The sequence below is a fragment of the Amblyraja radiata genome, chromosome 12 (genome assembly GCF_010909765.2).
Source record: "Amblyraja radiata isolate CabotCenter1 chromosome 12, sAmbRad1.1.pri, whole genome shotgun sequence".
NCBI lineage: Eukaryota > Metazoa > Chordata > Chondrichthyes > Rajiformes > Rajidae > Amblyraja > Amblyraja radiata.
In genome coordinates, this window is record NC_045967.1 from 58167933 (window position 1) to 58185432 (window position 17500).

The 17500-nt window shown below is 49.7% G+C and overlaps 1 protein-coding gene across 1 annotated transcript in view; it reads left to right on the forward strand.

The window, feature by feature from the left end:
• The window catches only part of LOC116979318 (muscleblind-like protein 1), a 27963-nt gene extending 10697 nt beyond the window's left edge, over positions 1 to 17266 (forward strand). Inside the window, exons 3-7 of the mRNA XM_033030925.1 lie at positions 630 to 640; positions 2057 to 2254; positions 13234 to 13322; positions 13727 to 13803; positions 16922 to 17266. Coding sequence (XP_032886816.1) covers positions 630 to 640; positions 2057 to 2254; positions 13234 to 13322; positions 13727 to 13783 — 355 coding nt within the window. The 3' untranslated portion in view covers positions 13784 to 13803; positions 16922 to 17266. The remainder of the gene's footprint in view (positions 1 to 629; positions 641 to 2056; positions 2255 to 13233; positions 13323 to 13726; positions 13804 to 16921) is intronic.
• Positions 17267 to 17500: the final 234 nt, after the last annotated feature.

The window sequence follows — 17500 nt, forward strand, 5'->3', positions numbered from 1 at the left end:
ACCTCCCTATTCACACCCCCCCCCCCCTTCAACCTCCATCCCACCCTGCCCACCTGCCCATCAGCCCCTCCTCACCTGTACCACCTGCCCTGCTCTTCCTCCCACCTCAATCAGCAATCTCCCACCGGCCTGAAGAAGGGTCCTGACCCAAAATGCCAAGCCCATTTCCCTCCGCAGATGCTGCCTGTGCCGCTGAGCTCCTCCTCCAAACGTTTATATATTGTCCCAATCCCAATATCTGTGGTTCACAAGTTCTAGGAGCAGAATGAGGCCATTCGGCCCATCCAAGTCTACTCTGCATTTGGTCATGGCTGATCTGTCTCTGCCTCTCAGTAACCCCTGACACCCGTACTAATCAAGAATCTAAGTCTGATTAAAGATAGCCCCAATGAGGGTCTCCAATGAGGTAGATGGGAGGTCAGGACTGCTCTCTAGTTGGTGAGAGGACGGTTCAGTTGCTTGATCCCAGCCCTACATCACACTAGCATAGACGGAGCGAAGGCTTCAATCTCTTTATTGGAGACTCGGTCCCTCGATGGGAGAATTTGGCTTTGAACGGTTCACATAGTGTGCGGGCTTGGATAAGGCGCGCCAATTCATACGCAAAGGGAATCAAGGATATCTTGCAGATACCTGACGGGTGCACTCAAGTATAATATGTAGAGCAACTGAACCACCCCACCACCAACTAGAGAGCGGCCCTGACCTCCCAACTACTTTGTTGGAGACTATCGCACTAGCTCTAACTGGACTCTATTCTGCACTAAATGTTATTCCCTTTATCCTGTAAGTGTGCATTGTGGCGACTCAGCTGTAATCATGTACACACACACTCACCCGCACACACGCTCACACACGCACGCACTCACACACACTCACACGCTCACACACGCACTCACTCACACACACTCACACGCTCACACACGCACTCACTCACACACACTCACACGCTCACACACGCACTCACTCACACACACTCACACGCTCACACACGCACGCACTCACACACCCACCGCACACGAGCACTGCCACACACTCACACGCATCAACACGCACGCACTGCACCACACTCACACGCTCATTGTGTGCACGCACTCACACACACTCACACGCTCACACACGCACGCACGCACTCACACACACGCGTGCGTGCGTTCGTGTGTGTGCGTGCGTGCCCGTGTGTGTGCGTGCGTGCCCGTGTGCGTGCGTTCGTGTGTGTGCGTGCGTGCCCGTGTGTGTGCGTGCGTGCCCGTGTGCGGCTTTGCGTTCGTCGTGTGCGTGCCCTTTTGTGTGTGCGTGCGTGCCCGTGTGCGTGCGTGCTTCGTGGTTGTGCATGCGTGCCCTTGTGCGTGCGTGCGTGCCCGTGTTGCGTGCGTGCATTCGTGTGTGTGCGTGCGTGCCCGTGTGTGTGCGTGCGTGCCCGTGTGCGTGCGTGCGTTCGTGTGTGTGCGTGCGTGCCCGTGTGTGTGCGTGCGTGCCCGTGTGCGTGCGTGCGTTCGTGTGTGTGCGTGCGTGCCCGTGTGTGTGCGTGCGTGCCCGTGTGCGTGCGTGCGTTCGTGTGTGTGCGTGCGTGCCCGTGGTGTTTGCGTTGCGTGCCCGTGTGCGTGCGTGCGTTCGTTGTGTGTGAGTCGTTCGTGCCCGTGTGTGTGCGTGCGTGCCCGTGTGCGTGCGTGCGTTCGTGTGTGTGCGTGCGTGCCCGTGTGCGTGCGTGCGTTTGTGTGTGTGCGTGCGTGCCCGTGTGTGTGCGTGCGTTCGTGTGTGTGCGTGCGTGCCCGTGTGTGTGCGTGCGTGCCCGTGTGCGTGCGTGCGTTCGTGTGTGTGCGTGCGTGCCCGTGTGCGTGCGTGCGTTTGTGTGTGTGCGTGCGTGCCCGTGTGCGTGCGTGCGTTCGTGTGTGTGCGTGCGTGCCTGTGCATGCGTTCGTGTGCGTGCCTGTGCGTGCGTGCGTTCGTGTGTGTGCGTGCGTGCCTGTGCATGCGTTCGTGTGCGTGCCTGTGCGTGCGTGCGTTCGTGTGTGTGCGTGCCTGTGCATGCGTGCATGTGTGCGTGTGTGGACAGTTTGGTGCACGCATCATTCATATCTACTTGTCTCCACCAATCCCCAGGCTCTACCACCTGGTGCTCTTCAACATTTACCAAAGAGGCCGGCTCTCGAGAAAGCCAACGGTGCCACGGCAATGTTCAACCCCAGTGTGTTCCACTACCAACACGCTCTCGCTAACATGCAGCTGCAACAACCAACATTCATCCCCGCAGGTTAGTCCACTCTCACTCTCTCCCTCCCCCTCTCCCTCTGTCCTTCCCCCCCTCCCCCTCTCCCTCTCTCCCATGTCCACGTCAGCATGGCGGATCAAGGGGACCCCACACAGGAGTCTCTCTCTAGGGGGCGCCAGGGTGGTGCAGCGGGTAGAGCCGCTGCCTCACAGCGCCACAGCGCCTGCTTCCATCCTGACATCGGGCGCTGTCCGTGTGGAGTTTGCAGGTTAACTGCCTGCTGGTCTGTAAATGACCCCTAGTGTGTAGGGGGTGGATGAGAAAGTGGAACTGGTGTGATGGAATGGTTGGCGTGGACACGGTGGGCCAAAGGGCTTGTTTATTAAAGATGCATTCTCTTGCTGTTGGAATGGTTTAACACAACTGCCATCCTTTTTAAGGATTTCTGGGTGAAAAAAACAACTCTTTTTGTATAACGGTAAATATATATTGTATATAGATATTTAAATGTTCCATTGGTTGCTGTTTTGAAATGAGTTGGCGCAGCCCAGACCATCACACAACCCAACCATCGACTCCATCTACACCTCACGCTGCCTCGGCAAGGCCAGCAGCAACATCAAGGACCAGTCGCACCCCCAGTCACTCCCTCTTCTCCCCTCTCCCATCAGGGAAGAGGTACAAAAGTGTGAAAATGCACACCTCCAGATTCACGTTCACGTTATAGGTGTAGAATTAGGCCATTCGGCCCGTCGGGGCAACTCCGCCATTCAATCATGGCTGATCTCTGCCTCCTAATCCCATTTTCCTGCCTTCTCCTCATAACCCTTGACCCGTTCTAATCAAGAATTTGTCTACCTCTGCCTTAAAAATATCCACTGACCTGTCCTCCACAGCCCTCTGTGGTAACGTGGTAATTCTATACCTCCCACCCCTGGGCTCACCCTACCCCCCCCCCCCCCCCCCCCAACAGCCTCAGTGTGGTGGGTGTGACGGTGTAGCTGGTGAATGAGGGGGGGGGGGGGGCAGGGACAGTACCCGGGCCAGAAACAGCCTCTCACAATCACAACCCTCACTCGTGTAAACACCCCTGGTTCCTGCTGCACCAGCCGTGCTGAGCTTGCAATAGATGTCGATCTTCATTCACACTGAACCCTGGCTCTGTACGTGCTGAGGTGTTCACTGAAGCTGCCTCTACTGGTGTGTGTGTGTGTGTGTGTCTGTCCATGCATGTGTATGTTGACTGCATGTGTGTGTGTGTGTGGTTCTGTGTGCCTGTGAATGTGTGATTGTGTCTGTATGATGTGTGTCTGACTGTGTGTATATGTGTTTGTGTGTGTGCGTGCACGGCCTGTGTGAGCGTGTGTGCTTGTGTGCGCATGTGTCTGAGTGCGTGTACATGTGTGCCTTGGTGTGTGTGCGCATGTATGTGCGTGCGCATGATGTGTGTGCGCGTGTGTGTGTGCGAGTGTGTGTGTGTGTCCGAGTGTGTGTGTGTGTGAGTCTGTGTCAGTGTGTGTGTGTGTGTGTGTGTGTGAGTCTGTGTCAGTGTGTGTGTGTGTGTGTGTGTGTGTGAGTCTGTGTCAGTGTGTGTGTGAGAGTGTGAGTCTGTGTGTGTCAGAGTCTGTGTCAGTGTGTGTGTGTGTGTGAATGTGAGTGCGTGTGAGTCTGTGTGTGTGTGTCAGAGTCTGTGTCAGTGTGTGTGTGTGTGTGAATGTGAGTGCGTGTGAGTCTGTGTGTGTGTGTGAGCGAGTGTGTGTGTGTGTCCGTTTGAGAGTGTGTGTGTGTGTGTGTGAGTGTCTGTGTGTGTGAGCGAGTGTGTGTGTGTGATTGCGTGTGTGTGAGCCTGTGTGTGAGTCTGTGTGTGTGCGAGTGTACGTGTGTGTGTGTGAGTGAGTGTGTGTGTGAGTGCGTGTGTGTGAGTCTGTGTGTGAGCCTGTGTGTGTGTGAGTGCGTGTGTGTGTGTGTGTGAGTGCGTGTGTGTGTGTGTGAGTGCGTGTGTGTGTGTGTGTGAGTGTGTGTGTGTGTGTGTGTGTGTGTGTGTGAGTGCGTGTGTGTGTGTGAGTGTGTGAGTGTGTGTGTGTGTGTGTGTGTGTGTGTGTGTGTGAGTGCGTGTGTGTGAGTGAGTGTGTGTGTGTGTGTGTGTGTGAGTGCGTGTGTGTGTGTGTGTGTGTGTGTGTGTGTGTGTTGTGTGTGTGTGAGTGCGTGTGTGTGTGTGTGTGAGTGCGTGTGTGTGTGTGTGTGTGTGTGAGTGTCAGTGTGTGTGAGTGTGTGTGTGCGAGTGTGTGTGTGTGAGTGCGTGTGTGTGTGATTGCGTGTGTGTGAGTCTGTGTGTGAGCCTGTGTGTGTGTGAGCGAGTGTGTGTGTGTCTGTTTGAGAGTGTGTGTCTGTGTATGTGAGTGTGTGTGTGCGAGTGTGTGTCCATGTGTGTGTGTGTGTGTGTGTGAGCGAGTGTGTGTGTGTGATTGCGTGTGTGTGTGTGAGTCTGTGTGTGAGCCTGTGTGTGTGCGAGTGTACGTGTGTGTGTGTGAGTGTACGTGTGTGTGTGAGTGTACGTGTGTGTGTGAGTGTACGTGTGTGCATGGCACTGGTCAATACAGAGGAGAAATACTCATTGAGGACCTTGCCCATCTCTTGTGGCCCCACAGCATTGGTCACAAACAAGAAGGATGCATGGGACAGGTATAGGCAGCTGGGATCAAGTGCATCCCTGGAGGAGTTTTGGGAGCTAAGGAGTAATTAAGGGCAAAAGAGGCAAGGAGCTCTGGCTGGTAGCATTAAGGACAATCCCAAGAGATTTTATAAATACATAAGGGGGAAAAGGGTAACTGGAGAGAGAGTGGGACCTCTCAGGAATCAAAGTGGTCACCTCTGTGTGGAGCCACAGGAGACGGGCAAGGTCCTCAATGAGTATTTCTCTTCTGTATTTACCGAGGAGAAAGACAGGAGGACGGAGGAACGGAGCAGTCACTGGAAGTGTCATGAGAGCAGTCAGGGTTACTGTTGACAAAGTACTGAAGGTACTGTCGTGTTTGAAGGTTGACAAATCTCCGGGGCCTGATATATCCGAGGACATTGCGGGAAACTAGAGAGGAAATTGCGGGAGCCCTGGTTGAAATTTATGAGTCCTTAAAAACAGGAGAGGTGCCAGAGGATTGGGGGGTGGGGTGGCAAATGTTGTGCCACTTTTCAAGAAGGGCTGCAGGGAAAATGCTGGGAACTATAGGCTGGTGGGCTTAACATTATCGTTGGTAAGTTACTGGAGAGTATTCTGAGGGATAGGATATACAGGCATTTGGATGGGCAAGGGCTGATTAGGGATAGTCAGCATGGGTTTGTACGTGGGAGGTCGTGTCTCACAAATCTGATTGATTTTTTTGAAGATGTGAGCAAAATGGTTGATGAAGACAGAGCTGTAGATGTTGTGAACATGGACTTTAGTAAGACGTTCCACAAGGTGCCGCATGGTAGGCTGCTGATAGATAGATAGCTGAATGGATAGAATATTGGCTCCATGGTAGGAAGCAGAGGCTGATGGTGGATGGCTGCTTCACGGACAGGAGGCCTGTGACTAGTGGTGTGCCACAGGGTTCGCTGCTGGGCCTGTTACTGTTTGTCATCTACATCAATGATTTGGATGAGAACATACAGGGCAAGATTAGCAAGTTTGCTGATGATACAAAAGTGAGTGGTTTTGCAGATAGTGAAGATGGTTGTGAACGATTGCAGCAGGATCTGGATCGATTGGCCAGGTGGGCGGAGGGATAGTTGATGGAATTTAATACAGAGAAATGTGAGTTGTTGCATTTTGGGAGGTCGAACGTGGGCAGGACCTACACAGTGAATGATAGGACTCTGTGTAGTGTTGTAGAGCAGAGGGATCTAGGAGTACAGGTGCATGGTTCCATGAAGGTCGAGTCGCGGGTAGATAAGGTGGTCAAAAAAGGCTTTTGGTACTTTGGCCTTCATCAGTCAGAGTATTGTGTATAGAAGTTAGGAGGCCATGTTGCAGTTGTCTAAGACGTCAATGAGACAACAGTTGGAGTATTGTGTTCAGTTCTGGGCACCGTGTTATAGGAAAGATATTGTCAAGCTTGAAAGGTTCAGAGAAGACTTACGGGGATGTTGCCAGGACTAGAGGGTTTCATAACAAGAGGATTTGAGTATAGGAGTAAAGAGATCCTTCTGCAGTTGTGCAGAGCCCTGGTGAGACCACATCTGGAGTATTGTGTGTTTTGGTCTCCTAATTTGAGGAAGGACATCCATGCTATTGAGGGAGCCTGGTATAGGTTCACAAGGTTAATTCCCGGGATGAAAGATTGGAAAGACTGGGCTTCTTCAGCCCCAGAGTCGTACAGCACAGAAACAGGCCCTTCGACCCAACTGGCCCATACCGTCCACACTAGCCCCACATGCCAATGTTTGGCCCATATCCCTCAGTCCTCTCCATGCACCTGTCCAGGTGTCATTTAAATGCTGTGATAGTCCCCGCCTCAACTACCTCCTCTGGCGGCTCGTCCCATACACCTGCCACCCTCTGTGTGAAAAAGTTGCCCCTCAGGTTCCTGGCATTCGCCCCGCACCTTAAATGTATGTCCTCTGCTTCTTCATGCCCCTACCCTGGGCAAAAGGCTCTTCCCCCCAACTATTCCAGGTGTCCCTTGTTCCCACCTTGCTATAGTGGGAGTGCAGTGTAGGTTCACCAGGTTAATTCCCGGGATGGCGGGACTGTCATATGCTGAGAGAATGGAGCGGCTGGGCTTGTACACTCTGGAGTTTAGAAGGATGAGAGGGTATCTCATTGAAACATGTAAGATTGTTAAGGATTTGGACACGCTAGAGGCAGGAAACATGTTCCCGATGTTGGGGGAGTCCAGAACCAGGGGCCACAGTTTAAGAATAAGGAGTAAGCCATTTAGAACGGAGACGAGGAAACGCTTTTCCACACAGAGAGTGGTGAGTCTGTGGAATTCTCTGCCTCAGAGGGCGGTGGAGGCCGGTTCTCTGGATGCTTTCAAGAGAGAGCTAGATAGGGCTCTTAATGATAGCGGAGTCATGGGATATGGGGAGAAGGCAGGAACGGGGTACTGATTGGGGATGATCAGCCATGATCACAGTGAATGGCGGTGCTGGCTCAAAGGGCTGGATGGCCTCCTCCTGCACCTATTGTCTATAAAATTTCCATCAGGTCCCGAAACGTCACCTATTCTTCTCCAGAGATGCTGCCTGACCTGCTGACCTCCTCCAATGTTTTGTGTCCCATCTTTGGTATAAGCCAGCATCTGCAGTTCCTTCCCACACACAGGGCTTTTAGAGGGTCAAAAACAGGCAGGTGGGACTGGTGTAGATGGGGCATGTTGGTCAGCATGGGCAGTTAGGGCTGAAGGGCCTGGTACTGTGCTGTACGAGTCTATGACTCGTGCACGGACTGCGTGTGGATTAGTCAGGGAGGTCTGGCCTTGTGGGAAACGCTGCTGCAGAGCAGATGAGTTGAGTTTGCAAGAGTTGAGTCTGCATAAACCAGGCTCAATGTCCCCTGATCTCATTATCTATCTGAGCCACTGCAGCCTCCACATCATTAGATTACAGCAAGGAAGACATTTCCTCCGGTAACAGGATTAAAGCTTGACGTCCAGAGAAATGTCGTCACAAGGAGCTGCAGATACTGGCTAATGAAAAAATAAAAGATGTAAAGTGCTGGAGTAACTCAACAGGTCAGGCAGCATCACTGAAGAACATGGACTAAGAAGGGTCCCGGCCCGAAACGTCACCTATCCATGTTCTCCACAGATGCTGCCTGACCCACTGAGTTACTCCAGCACTCTGTGAAACGTCACCTATCCATGTTCTCCACAGATGCTGCCTGACCCGCTGAGTTACTCCAGCACTCTGTGAAACGTCACCTATCCATGTTCTCCACAGATGCTGCCTGACCCACTGAGTTACTCCAGCACTCTGTGAAACGTCACCTTCCATGTTCTCCACAGATGCTGCCTGACCCGCTGAGTTACACCAGCACTCTGTGAAACGTCACCTATCCATGTTCTCCACAGATGCTGCCTGACCCGCTGAGTTACTCCAGCACTCTGTGCCTTTATTATTGTTCAGGAATCAGTTCCTTGGGTTAATTGCCACACTAGAGATGGCCACTTTGCAGGAAGTGTGAGGGGAGTTACCAGACCCCCTGCACCCTTCCCCACGAGGGGTCCCAGACTAGCCCTTTGTTTCATTCTCCTCTCAAGCTCATCAAGGCACCCAGTTTCTACCACCCACGTCCCACACACACACACACAGGGGTAATCTACTGAGCCCCATTAGCCTAACAAGCAGCAGAGTCTAGATACAGAGTCTCTTGCCCAGAGTTGGGGAATCGAGGACCAGAGGACATAGACAAAGTAGTCTGAAGAAGGGTTTCGGCCCGAAACGTTGCCTATTTCCTTTGCTCCATAGATGCTGCTGCACCCGCTGAGTTTCTCCAGCATTTTTGTGTACCACCAGAGGACATAGGTTTAAGGTGAAAGGAGAAAAGATTTAATAGGAATCCGAGGAATAACATTTTCACACAAAGGGTGGTGGGTGTATGGAACAAGCTGCCAGAGGAAGTAGTTGAGGCTGGGACTATCCCAACGTTTAAGAAACAGTTCGACAGGTACATGGATAGGACAGGTTTGGAGGGATATGGACCAAATGCTGGCAGATAGGATATGTTGGTTGGTGTTGGCAAGTTGGGCTGAAGGGCCTGTTTCCATACTATCACTCTATGACCTTTGGGACTTGGGAGGAAACTGGAGCACCTGAGTGAAGACTCCACACCCTGCAGACTCCACACAGACAGCGCCGGAGATTGGGTCTCTGGCGCTGTGAGGCAGCGGACCTACCCGCTGCGCCACTGTGCAGCCCAGCCTGGTCTTGATCCATGGAGACAGGCACAAAATGCTGGAGTAACTCAGCGGGACAGGCAGCATCTCTGGAGATGCAGGAAACATGTTCCCGATGTTGGGGGAGTCCAGAACCAGGGGCCACAGTTTCAGAATAAGGGGTAAGCCATTTAGAACCGAGACGAGGAAACACTTTTTCTCACAGAGAGTTGTGAGTCTGTGGAATTCTCTGCCTCAGAGGGCGGTGGAGGCCGGTTCTCTGGATGCTTTTAAGAGAGAGCTAGATAGGGCTCTTAAAGATAGCGGAGTCAGGGGATATGGGGAGAAGGCAGGAACGGGGTACTGATTGTGGGTGATCAGCCATGATCACATTGAAAGGCGGTGCTGGCTCGAAGGGCCAAATGGCCTACTCCTGCACCTATTGTCTATTGTCTATTGAAGACAAGGAATGGGTGACGTTTCGGGGCGAGACCCGTCTTCAGACTGAGAATCAGGGGAGAGGGAGACGCAGGGTTATGAAGAAGAGTGTAAATGCAGCTGCAGAAATATCCAGTGGGCAACACATTGGGGATTGTACAGGGCTGTTCTGTCGCTGAAGCCAGCTCAAGTGCTCCTTTGTTCATCTGTGGCACAATACTACAGCTGCTGCAGGACAGTGGTGTGTGGCCAAGTGTGTGCAGAGTATCAGGGGCGTGTGAGGGGCAGCTGTGTGGTTGGCAGGTGGCACTGGTTAACCCACCCACACTACACATCGCATGTGAGAGGCAGGAAGTCACGGTGCAGCTGTGTCGGACTTTGGTCAGGCGCAGTTCTGGTCGCCCCCATTACAGGAAGCATGTGGGGGCTTTGGAGAAGGGGCCAGACGAGGTTTACCACAACGATGTGTAAGAAGGAACTGCAGGTGCTGGTTTAAACCAGAGATAGACACAAAAAGCTGGAGTAATTCAGTGGGACAGGCAACATCTCTGGACAGAAGGAATGGGTGGCATTTCGGGTAAGTCTGAAGAAGTGTCTCCACCCGAAATGTCACCCATTCCTTCTCTCCAGAGATGCTGCCTGTCCCGCTGAGTTACTCAAGCTTTTTGTGTCTATTACCAGAATGATGCCTGGTTTAGACAATAGACAACAGGTGCAGGAGTAGGCCATTCGGCCCTTCGAGCCAGCACCGCCATTCAATGTGATCATGGCTGATCATCCCCAATCAGTTCCCCGTTCCTGCCTTCTCCCCAAATCCCCTGACTCCGCTACTTTTAAGAGCCCTATCTAGCTCTCTCTTGAAAGCATCCAGAGAACCGGCCTCCACCGCCCACCGAGGCAGCGAATTCCACAGACTCACAACTCTCTGTGTGAAAATGTGTTTCCTCATCTCTGTTCTAAATGGCTTACCCCTTATTCTTAAACTGTGGCCCCTGGTTCTGGACTCCCCCAACATCGGGAACATGTTTCCTGCCTCTAGCGTGTCCAAACCCTTAATAATCTTATGTTTCAATAAGATCCTCACTCCTTCTAAACTCCAGAGTGTACAAGCCCAGCTGCTCCATTCTCTCAGCATATGACAGTCCCGCCATCCCGGGAATTAACCTGGTGAACCTACACTGCACTCCCTCAATAGCAAGAATGTCCTTCCTCAAATTAAGGGACCAAAACTGCACACAATACTCCAGGTGTGGTCTCACTAGGGCCCTGTACAACTGCAGAAGGACCTCTTTGCTCCTGTACTCAACTTCTCTTGTCATGAAGGCTAACGTGCCAATCGACAGTAGGTGCAGGAGTAGGCCATTCGGCCCTTCGAGCCATTAGAGGGATAGAGAATTTCCGCAAGGAAGAGATTGGACAGGCTTAGATTGTTTTCGGAGGTAGACAAAAATGCTGGAGAAACTCAGCGGGTGCGGCAATTTCAGATAGTTCCTGCTTTCTCCCTCCTTCCCCTCCCCTTCCCAGCTCTCCTTCAGCCCACTGTCTCCGCCTCTTCCTTTCTTCTTCCCGCCCCCCCACCCCCACATCAGTCTGAAGAAGGGTCTCGACCCGAAACGTCACCTATTCCTTCGCTCCATAGATGCTGCCTCACCCGCTGAGTTTCTCCAGTATTTTTGTCTACGTTCTATGTTCCTGATGACTTTACTTCGGTAGATCCCCAGCAGATCCAAAATAATGCCCACAGCGCAGTAACTGCAGTTGCTGGAAATTCAGTCTGAAGGGCAGGAGATATTGGAAGTGGTCAGCAGGTCAGGCAGCATCTGTGGGGAGAGAGACGGGGCTGGCATTTGAGGTCAAGGACACCTCATCACCTTCACCTGAAATATTCACTCTTCTCTCTCCACTGCTCATACATTAATTGTGGAATCATTCTGTTTGAGGGACGCAACAATGTTCCGTACTGAGGCAGTTGTACCAAGGTGAGATGTCTCCTGATCCACAGACATCAAAAATAGGTGCAGGCGTAGGCCATTCGGCTCTTCGAGCCAGTACCACCATTAAATATGATCATGGCTGATCATCCATAAGCAGTATCCCGTTCCTGCTTTTTCCCCATATCCCTTGATTCCCTTAGCCCTAAGAGCTAAATCTAACTCTCTCTTGAAATCATCCGGTGAATTGGCCTCCACTGCCTTCTGTGGCAGAGAATTCCTCAGATTCACAACTCTCTGGGTGAAAAGGTTTTTCCTCATCTCAGTCCTAAATGGCCGACCCCTTATTCTTAAACTGTGACCCCTGGTTCTGGGCTCCCCCAACATCGGGAACATCGATGTTGGGGGAGCCCAGATTTCCTGCATCTAGGGTGTCCAAACCCTTAATAATTTAATATGTTTCTATAAGATCCTCTCTCATCCTTCTAAATTCCAGTCAATAAATCACTGGGGCAGGCTGGACAGCATCACAGAGAGAGGGTGGGGCAGGGTGGGCAGGAGATGAGAGCGTGGGCGTGCAGAGTGAGGGGTTGGAGAGCGGATATCTGGAATAGTGTTGATGCCTGCAATATGGCCCGGGTCCGTGGATCACACATCACGCACGTGCTGAGCGTGTGCATGTATTTGTATATATATGTGTGTGTGTGTGTGTGTATATATGTGTGTGTGTGTGTGTATATGTGTGTATATGTGTGTGTGTGTGTATATATGTGTGTGTGTATGCGTGTGTGCGTGTGTGTGCGTGCGCGTGCGTGTGTGCGTGCGTGTGTGTGCGCGTGTGCTTGCGTGTGTGCGTGCGTGCGCGTGTGTGTGCGTGCGTGTGTGTGTGCGTGCGTGTGTGTGTGTGCGTGTGTGTGTGCGTGCGTGTGCGTGTGCGTGCGCGCGTGTATGTGCGTGTGCGTGCGTGCATGTGTGCGTGCGTGTGTGTGTGTGCTGCACACTGGATGCAGGTTGATGAGTTTAATCAGGACATTGCCTGATCATCCACTGTTCCATGTGACGTCCATCAAACATGGATGTAAATAATCCCCTTTGTTTGCAGCAACCCCTGCACTCCCCGTACACATCCTGTGATTAGTTCTGGACCATTTCTAGTGAATTGATTTTAACAAGGACTCGGATATTTTTTCTCAACGTACCTGTTAAATGAATTGCTTCAGTCTGTGTTTTATTTTATATGATTGCATAAATACATCACTATGTGCCTATAATGTACAAAGTCTGCTTTAAGTTCTCCTTAACTGCGATTGTAATAAGCTTTCTCTTTTTGTTTCTCTCTGTTGCGTGTGCGTGTTTGTGTTGTGTGTCTGTGTGCGTGCGTCTGTGTGTGTGGGTGTGTGTGTGTGGTGTGCGCGTGCGTGTGTTTGTTGTCTGTGTGCGTGTGTGTTGTGCGTGTGTATGTGTGTGATGTGTGATTGTGTGTCTGTGTGCGTGCGTGTGCGCCTGTGTGTGTGTGTTTGCGCGTGTGTGTGTGTGCGTGCATGCATGTGTGTGCGTGCGTGCGTGCCTGTGTGTGCGTGTGTGTGCCTGTGTGTGCATGCGTGCGTGCGTGTGTGAGTGTGCGTGCGTGCGTGTGTGTGTGGCCCTGCTTGTTCCCCTGTGTACTGCATGCTTCATGATGTTGGGCCATGGCTTGTACCTGCCACCTGCCACCTGCCTCTCCACCTGTGGCCACCGCCTGCATCACGCTGCACCCTTGCTGTGTGTTGCCACCATGGTTGGACAATACTGCAAGTAGCCCTGCTGCACGGCACTGCGCCCGGCACTCTCTCCGCAACGACAGCTCCTACAGTCAACTCTCCCTTCGCTCCTACTGCCAACCAGGTCTGCCTCTTTAGCTTTCTCCTCCCACGTTTCTTGCTGTAGCCTTGTCTGTCAATGATCCACGACAACACATATCTTATTACAGATTCCTTATTCCATGAGTAATCTGGAACATTTAAACTGCCAGCCATTCATATCCAGCTTGGCGTGGCTTGTGCGCGCTGATTTCCCAGTCGCCGTGCTTGCTAAGTTTAAGTCATGGGAAGTATTATTTAGCTGGGAATCTATTCGTGTCTGGATGTAGCCAGCCATAGTTGTCCTTGCCTCTATTGTTCTTAAAAACTATCGGTTAATTCATTCACTGCATGTAAATGTTATGTCAACGCTGGCACCTAGATGTCGATATGTTCAGCATAAGTTGCGTATTATAATTACATTTTAATCTGAATTCTTTTCCACCTTAGATGCCCATTTTATCTATAGATGACATCAGTAACAACTTGTTTGTTACACAGATGTAGTACACCTGACAGATAGAACAGTAAGTTTAATTTATTACTCAAACAATCTAATGACAGTTTCCGAACATGATGGTGTCACTCTTCCTGGCAAAGCCACGCTGTTCAGCTGAAGTGATGGTGAGATTTAATGGCATGACCGTGCCTTGTGTAATCACGTCAGCCAGGCTTTAAACACCGACTCTGCCATGTTCACCACTTCATGCAGCTGCAATATTTAGTTGGCCTATATTGTACCATTGTTTTATATACTCTGTGGCACTAGTTCTCTGTGGCACTAGTACTCTGTGGCACTAGTACTCTATGGCATTAGTACTGTGGCACTAGTCCTCTGTGGCACTAGTAGTCTGGCACTCATACTCTGTGGCACTAGTAATCTGTGGCACTAGTACTCTGGCACTAGTACTCTGTGGCATTAGTACTATGTGGCACTAGTACTCTGTGGCACTAGTACTCTGGCACTAGTACTCTGTAGCACTAGTACTCTGGCACTAGTACTCTATGGCACTAGTACTCTGTGGTACTAGTACTATATGGCACTAATACTCTATGGCACGAGTACTCTGTGGCACTAGTACTCTATGGCACTAGTACTCTGGCACTAGTACTCTGTGGCACTAGTACTCTGTGGCACTAGTACCCTGTGGCACTAGTACTCTGTGGCATTAGTACTCTATGGCACTAGTATATGGCATTAGTACTCTGTGGCACTAGTTCTCTGTGGCACTAGTAGTCTGGCACTCGTACTCTGTGGCACTAGTAATCTGTGGCACTAGTACTCTGGCACTAGTACTCTGTGGCACTAGTACTCTGTGGCACTAGTACCCTGTGGCACTAGTACCCTGTGGCACTAGTACCCTGTGGCACTAGTACTCTGTGGCATTAGTACTCTATGGCGCTAGTACTCTGTGGCACTAGTACTCTGTGGCATTAGTACTCTGTGGCGCTAGTACTCTGTGGCACTAGTACTCTATGGCATTAGTACTCTGTGGCACTAGTCCTCTGTGGCACTAGTAGTCTGGCACTCATACTCTGTGGCACTAGTAATCTGTGGCACTAGTACTCTGGCACTAGTACTCTGTGGCATTAGTACTATGTGGCACTAGTACTCTGTGGCACTAGTACTCTGGCACTAGTACTCTGTAGCACTAGTACTCTGGCACTAGTACTCGGGACGACAGATGGCACAATGGGCTAAGTGTTCGGCTGGCAACCGGAAGGTAGCTGGTTCGAATCCCGCTTGGAGTGCATACTGTCGTTGTGTCCTTGGGCAAGACACTTCACCCACCTTTGCCTGTGTGTGTCCTTGGGCAAGACACTTCACCCACCTTTGCCTGTGTGTGTCCTTGGGCAAGACACTTCACCCACCTTTGCCTGTGTGTGTCCTTGGGCAAGACACTTCACCCACCTTTGCCTGTGTGTGTGGATGTAATTATGTGAAGCACTTTGGGGTCAATGCAAGTTGACTAAAAATGTGCTATATAAATAAAGAAATTTAATTTAATTTTAATTTATGGCACGAGTACTCTGTGGCATTAGTACTATATGGCACTAATACTCTATGGCACGAGTACTCTGTGGCACTAGTACTCTATGGCACTAGTACTCTATGGCACGAGTCCTCTCTGGCTCTAGTATTTTATGGCGCGAGTACTCTAGTACTTTATGACAAGCACTCTGAGTATATAACTAGCACTCCGAAGAATACTCAATAACTCTAGTACTCTAAAATTAGTACCAATGATAGAGTCATACAGCAATAGAAACAGGCCCTTCGGCCCAACTTGTCCACACCGACCAACATGTCCCATCTACATGGGACACCAAAGAATTCCACAGATTCACCATCCTCTTACTAAATAAATTCCTCCTCATCTTATTCCTAAAGGAACTTCCTTTAATTCTAAGGACCTTTAGTCCTAGACTCTCCCACTAGCGGAAATATCCTTTCCACATCCACTCTATCCAAGCCTTACAATATTCTGTAAGTTTCAATGAGGTCCTCCCCTCATTCTTCTAAACTCCAGCGAGTACAGGCCCAGTGCCGACAAATGCTCATCATATGTTAACCTACTCATTCCTGGGATCATTCTTGTTAAACCTCCTCTGGACCCTCTCCAGAGCCAGCTCATCCTTCCTCAAATATGGTGCCCAAATTTACTCACAATATTCCAAATGCAGCCTGGCCAGTGCCTTGTAGAGCCTCAACATTACATCCCTGTTTTTGTATTCTAGCCTTCTTGAAATAAATAAATCGCATTTGCCTTCATTACTACCGATTTGATTTGCAGATTAACTTTTTGGGAATCCTGCACCAGCACTCCCAAGTCCCTTTGATTTCAGGATTTTATCCCCATTTAGAAAATAGTCTACGCCTTATTCTGTTGTGCAACTGCAAGTAAACATGTCCATGTTCTATCTGGGACGTATGACATTAAAACACCCTGTGACTCTAGTACTCTATAACTAGTACTCTATGACTAGTACTCTATGACTAGTATTATAACTTGTACTATAACTAGCACTCGATGACTAGTATATGACCAGTACTTTATAACTAGTACTCCATAACTGGTACTATGACTAGTATTATAACTAGTGTTTAACTAGTACTCTATAATTAGTACTCCATAACTAGTATTCTATGACTAGTAATCTATGAATCTAGTACTCTATAACTCGTACTCCATAACTAGTACTATGCGTAGTACTCTATATCTAGTACTCTATGACTAGCACTATAACTAGTACTCTATGACTAGTATTATGACTATAACTAGTATTTGACTAATAGTCTATAAATAGTACTCCATGCCTGGTACTCCATAACTAGTACTCTAAGACGCGTATTCTATGACTAGTACTCTATGACTAGTACTCCATAACTGGTACTCTATGACTAGTACTCTAAGACTAGTACTCTATGACTAGTACTCCATAACTAGTACTCTATGACTAGCACTCTATGAATCTAGTACTAGGATTAATAGTAAGTTAGTTTAGTTAATCAGTAACGTTGCTGGTGACTGGCTGGGTGTAGGGGGTGTTGTTGGGTGGTGTTGAATGAAATATTCTCGGCAGTACCATGTGTCGCTGTGTAGCTGTGCTGTCTAACTCTGCTTCTTGTCTCTTGTACAGCAGGACATCGGGGCTGAAGTAATGAACAGCACTCTGGTGGGTAACTGCACATGGCCTTTCTGTACATACTCCCATCACCCCCCCACCCACCACCTCCACAAGTAAGCCTACCACAGCCAACATGCTAACCAAAACCAAAATGATGGGAATGTCAAGAAGAAAAAGAAAAAGCACTATAAAAATGTCAAGTATATTTACTTCCTCCTGTTAGAACCACGCGTGTGTGTGTGTGTAGTAATTAAATGAGGTATAATACGACTTATATCTCATTGGCGTAATACATTTATAATCAATCCATGTTAATAGTGAAAACCATTCTCAGCGTATAAAGACTGTTGGTTTAATGTATATTATCAATGGAAATTGTTTATCTGTCTCAGTTTTTATGTAAGAGTGTTATCTTAACTGAATGTTAAGTTTACATCAGAATTTTAAAAACTAGTTTTGTTTTTAAGGAAATGTCTTTTGTGGAACAGCTTTCCACAATAGCTCCCTATTGATCACAACCTTTATAAGTCCTTATTACAAAGAAAATCACATGAATGTCAATGGGAAACAGGGAAAAAATAATTGTAGCCGAGA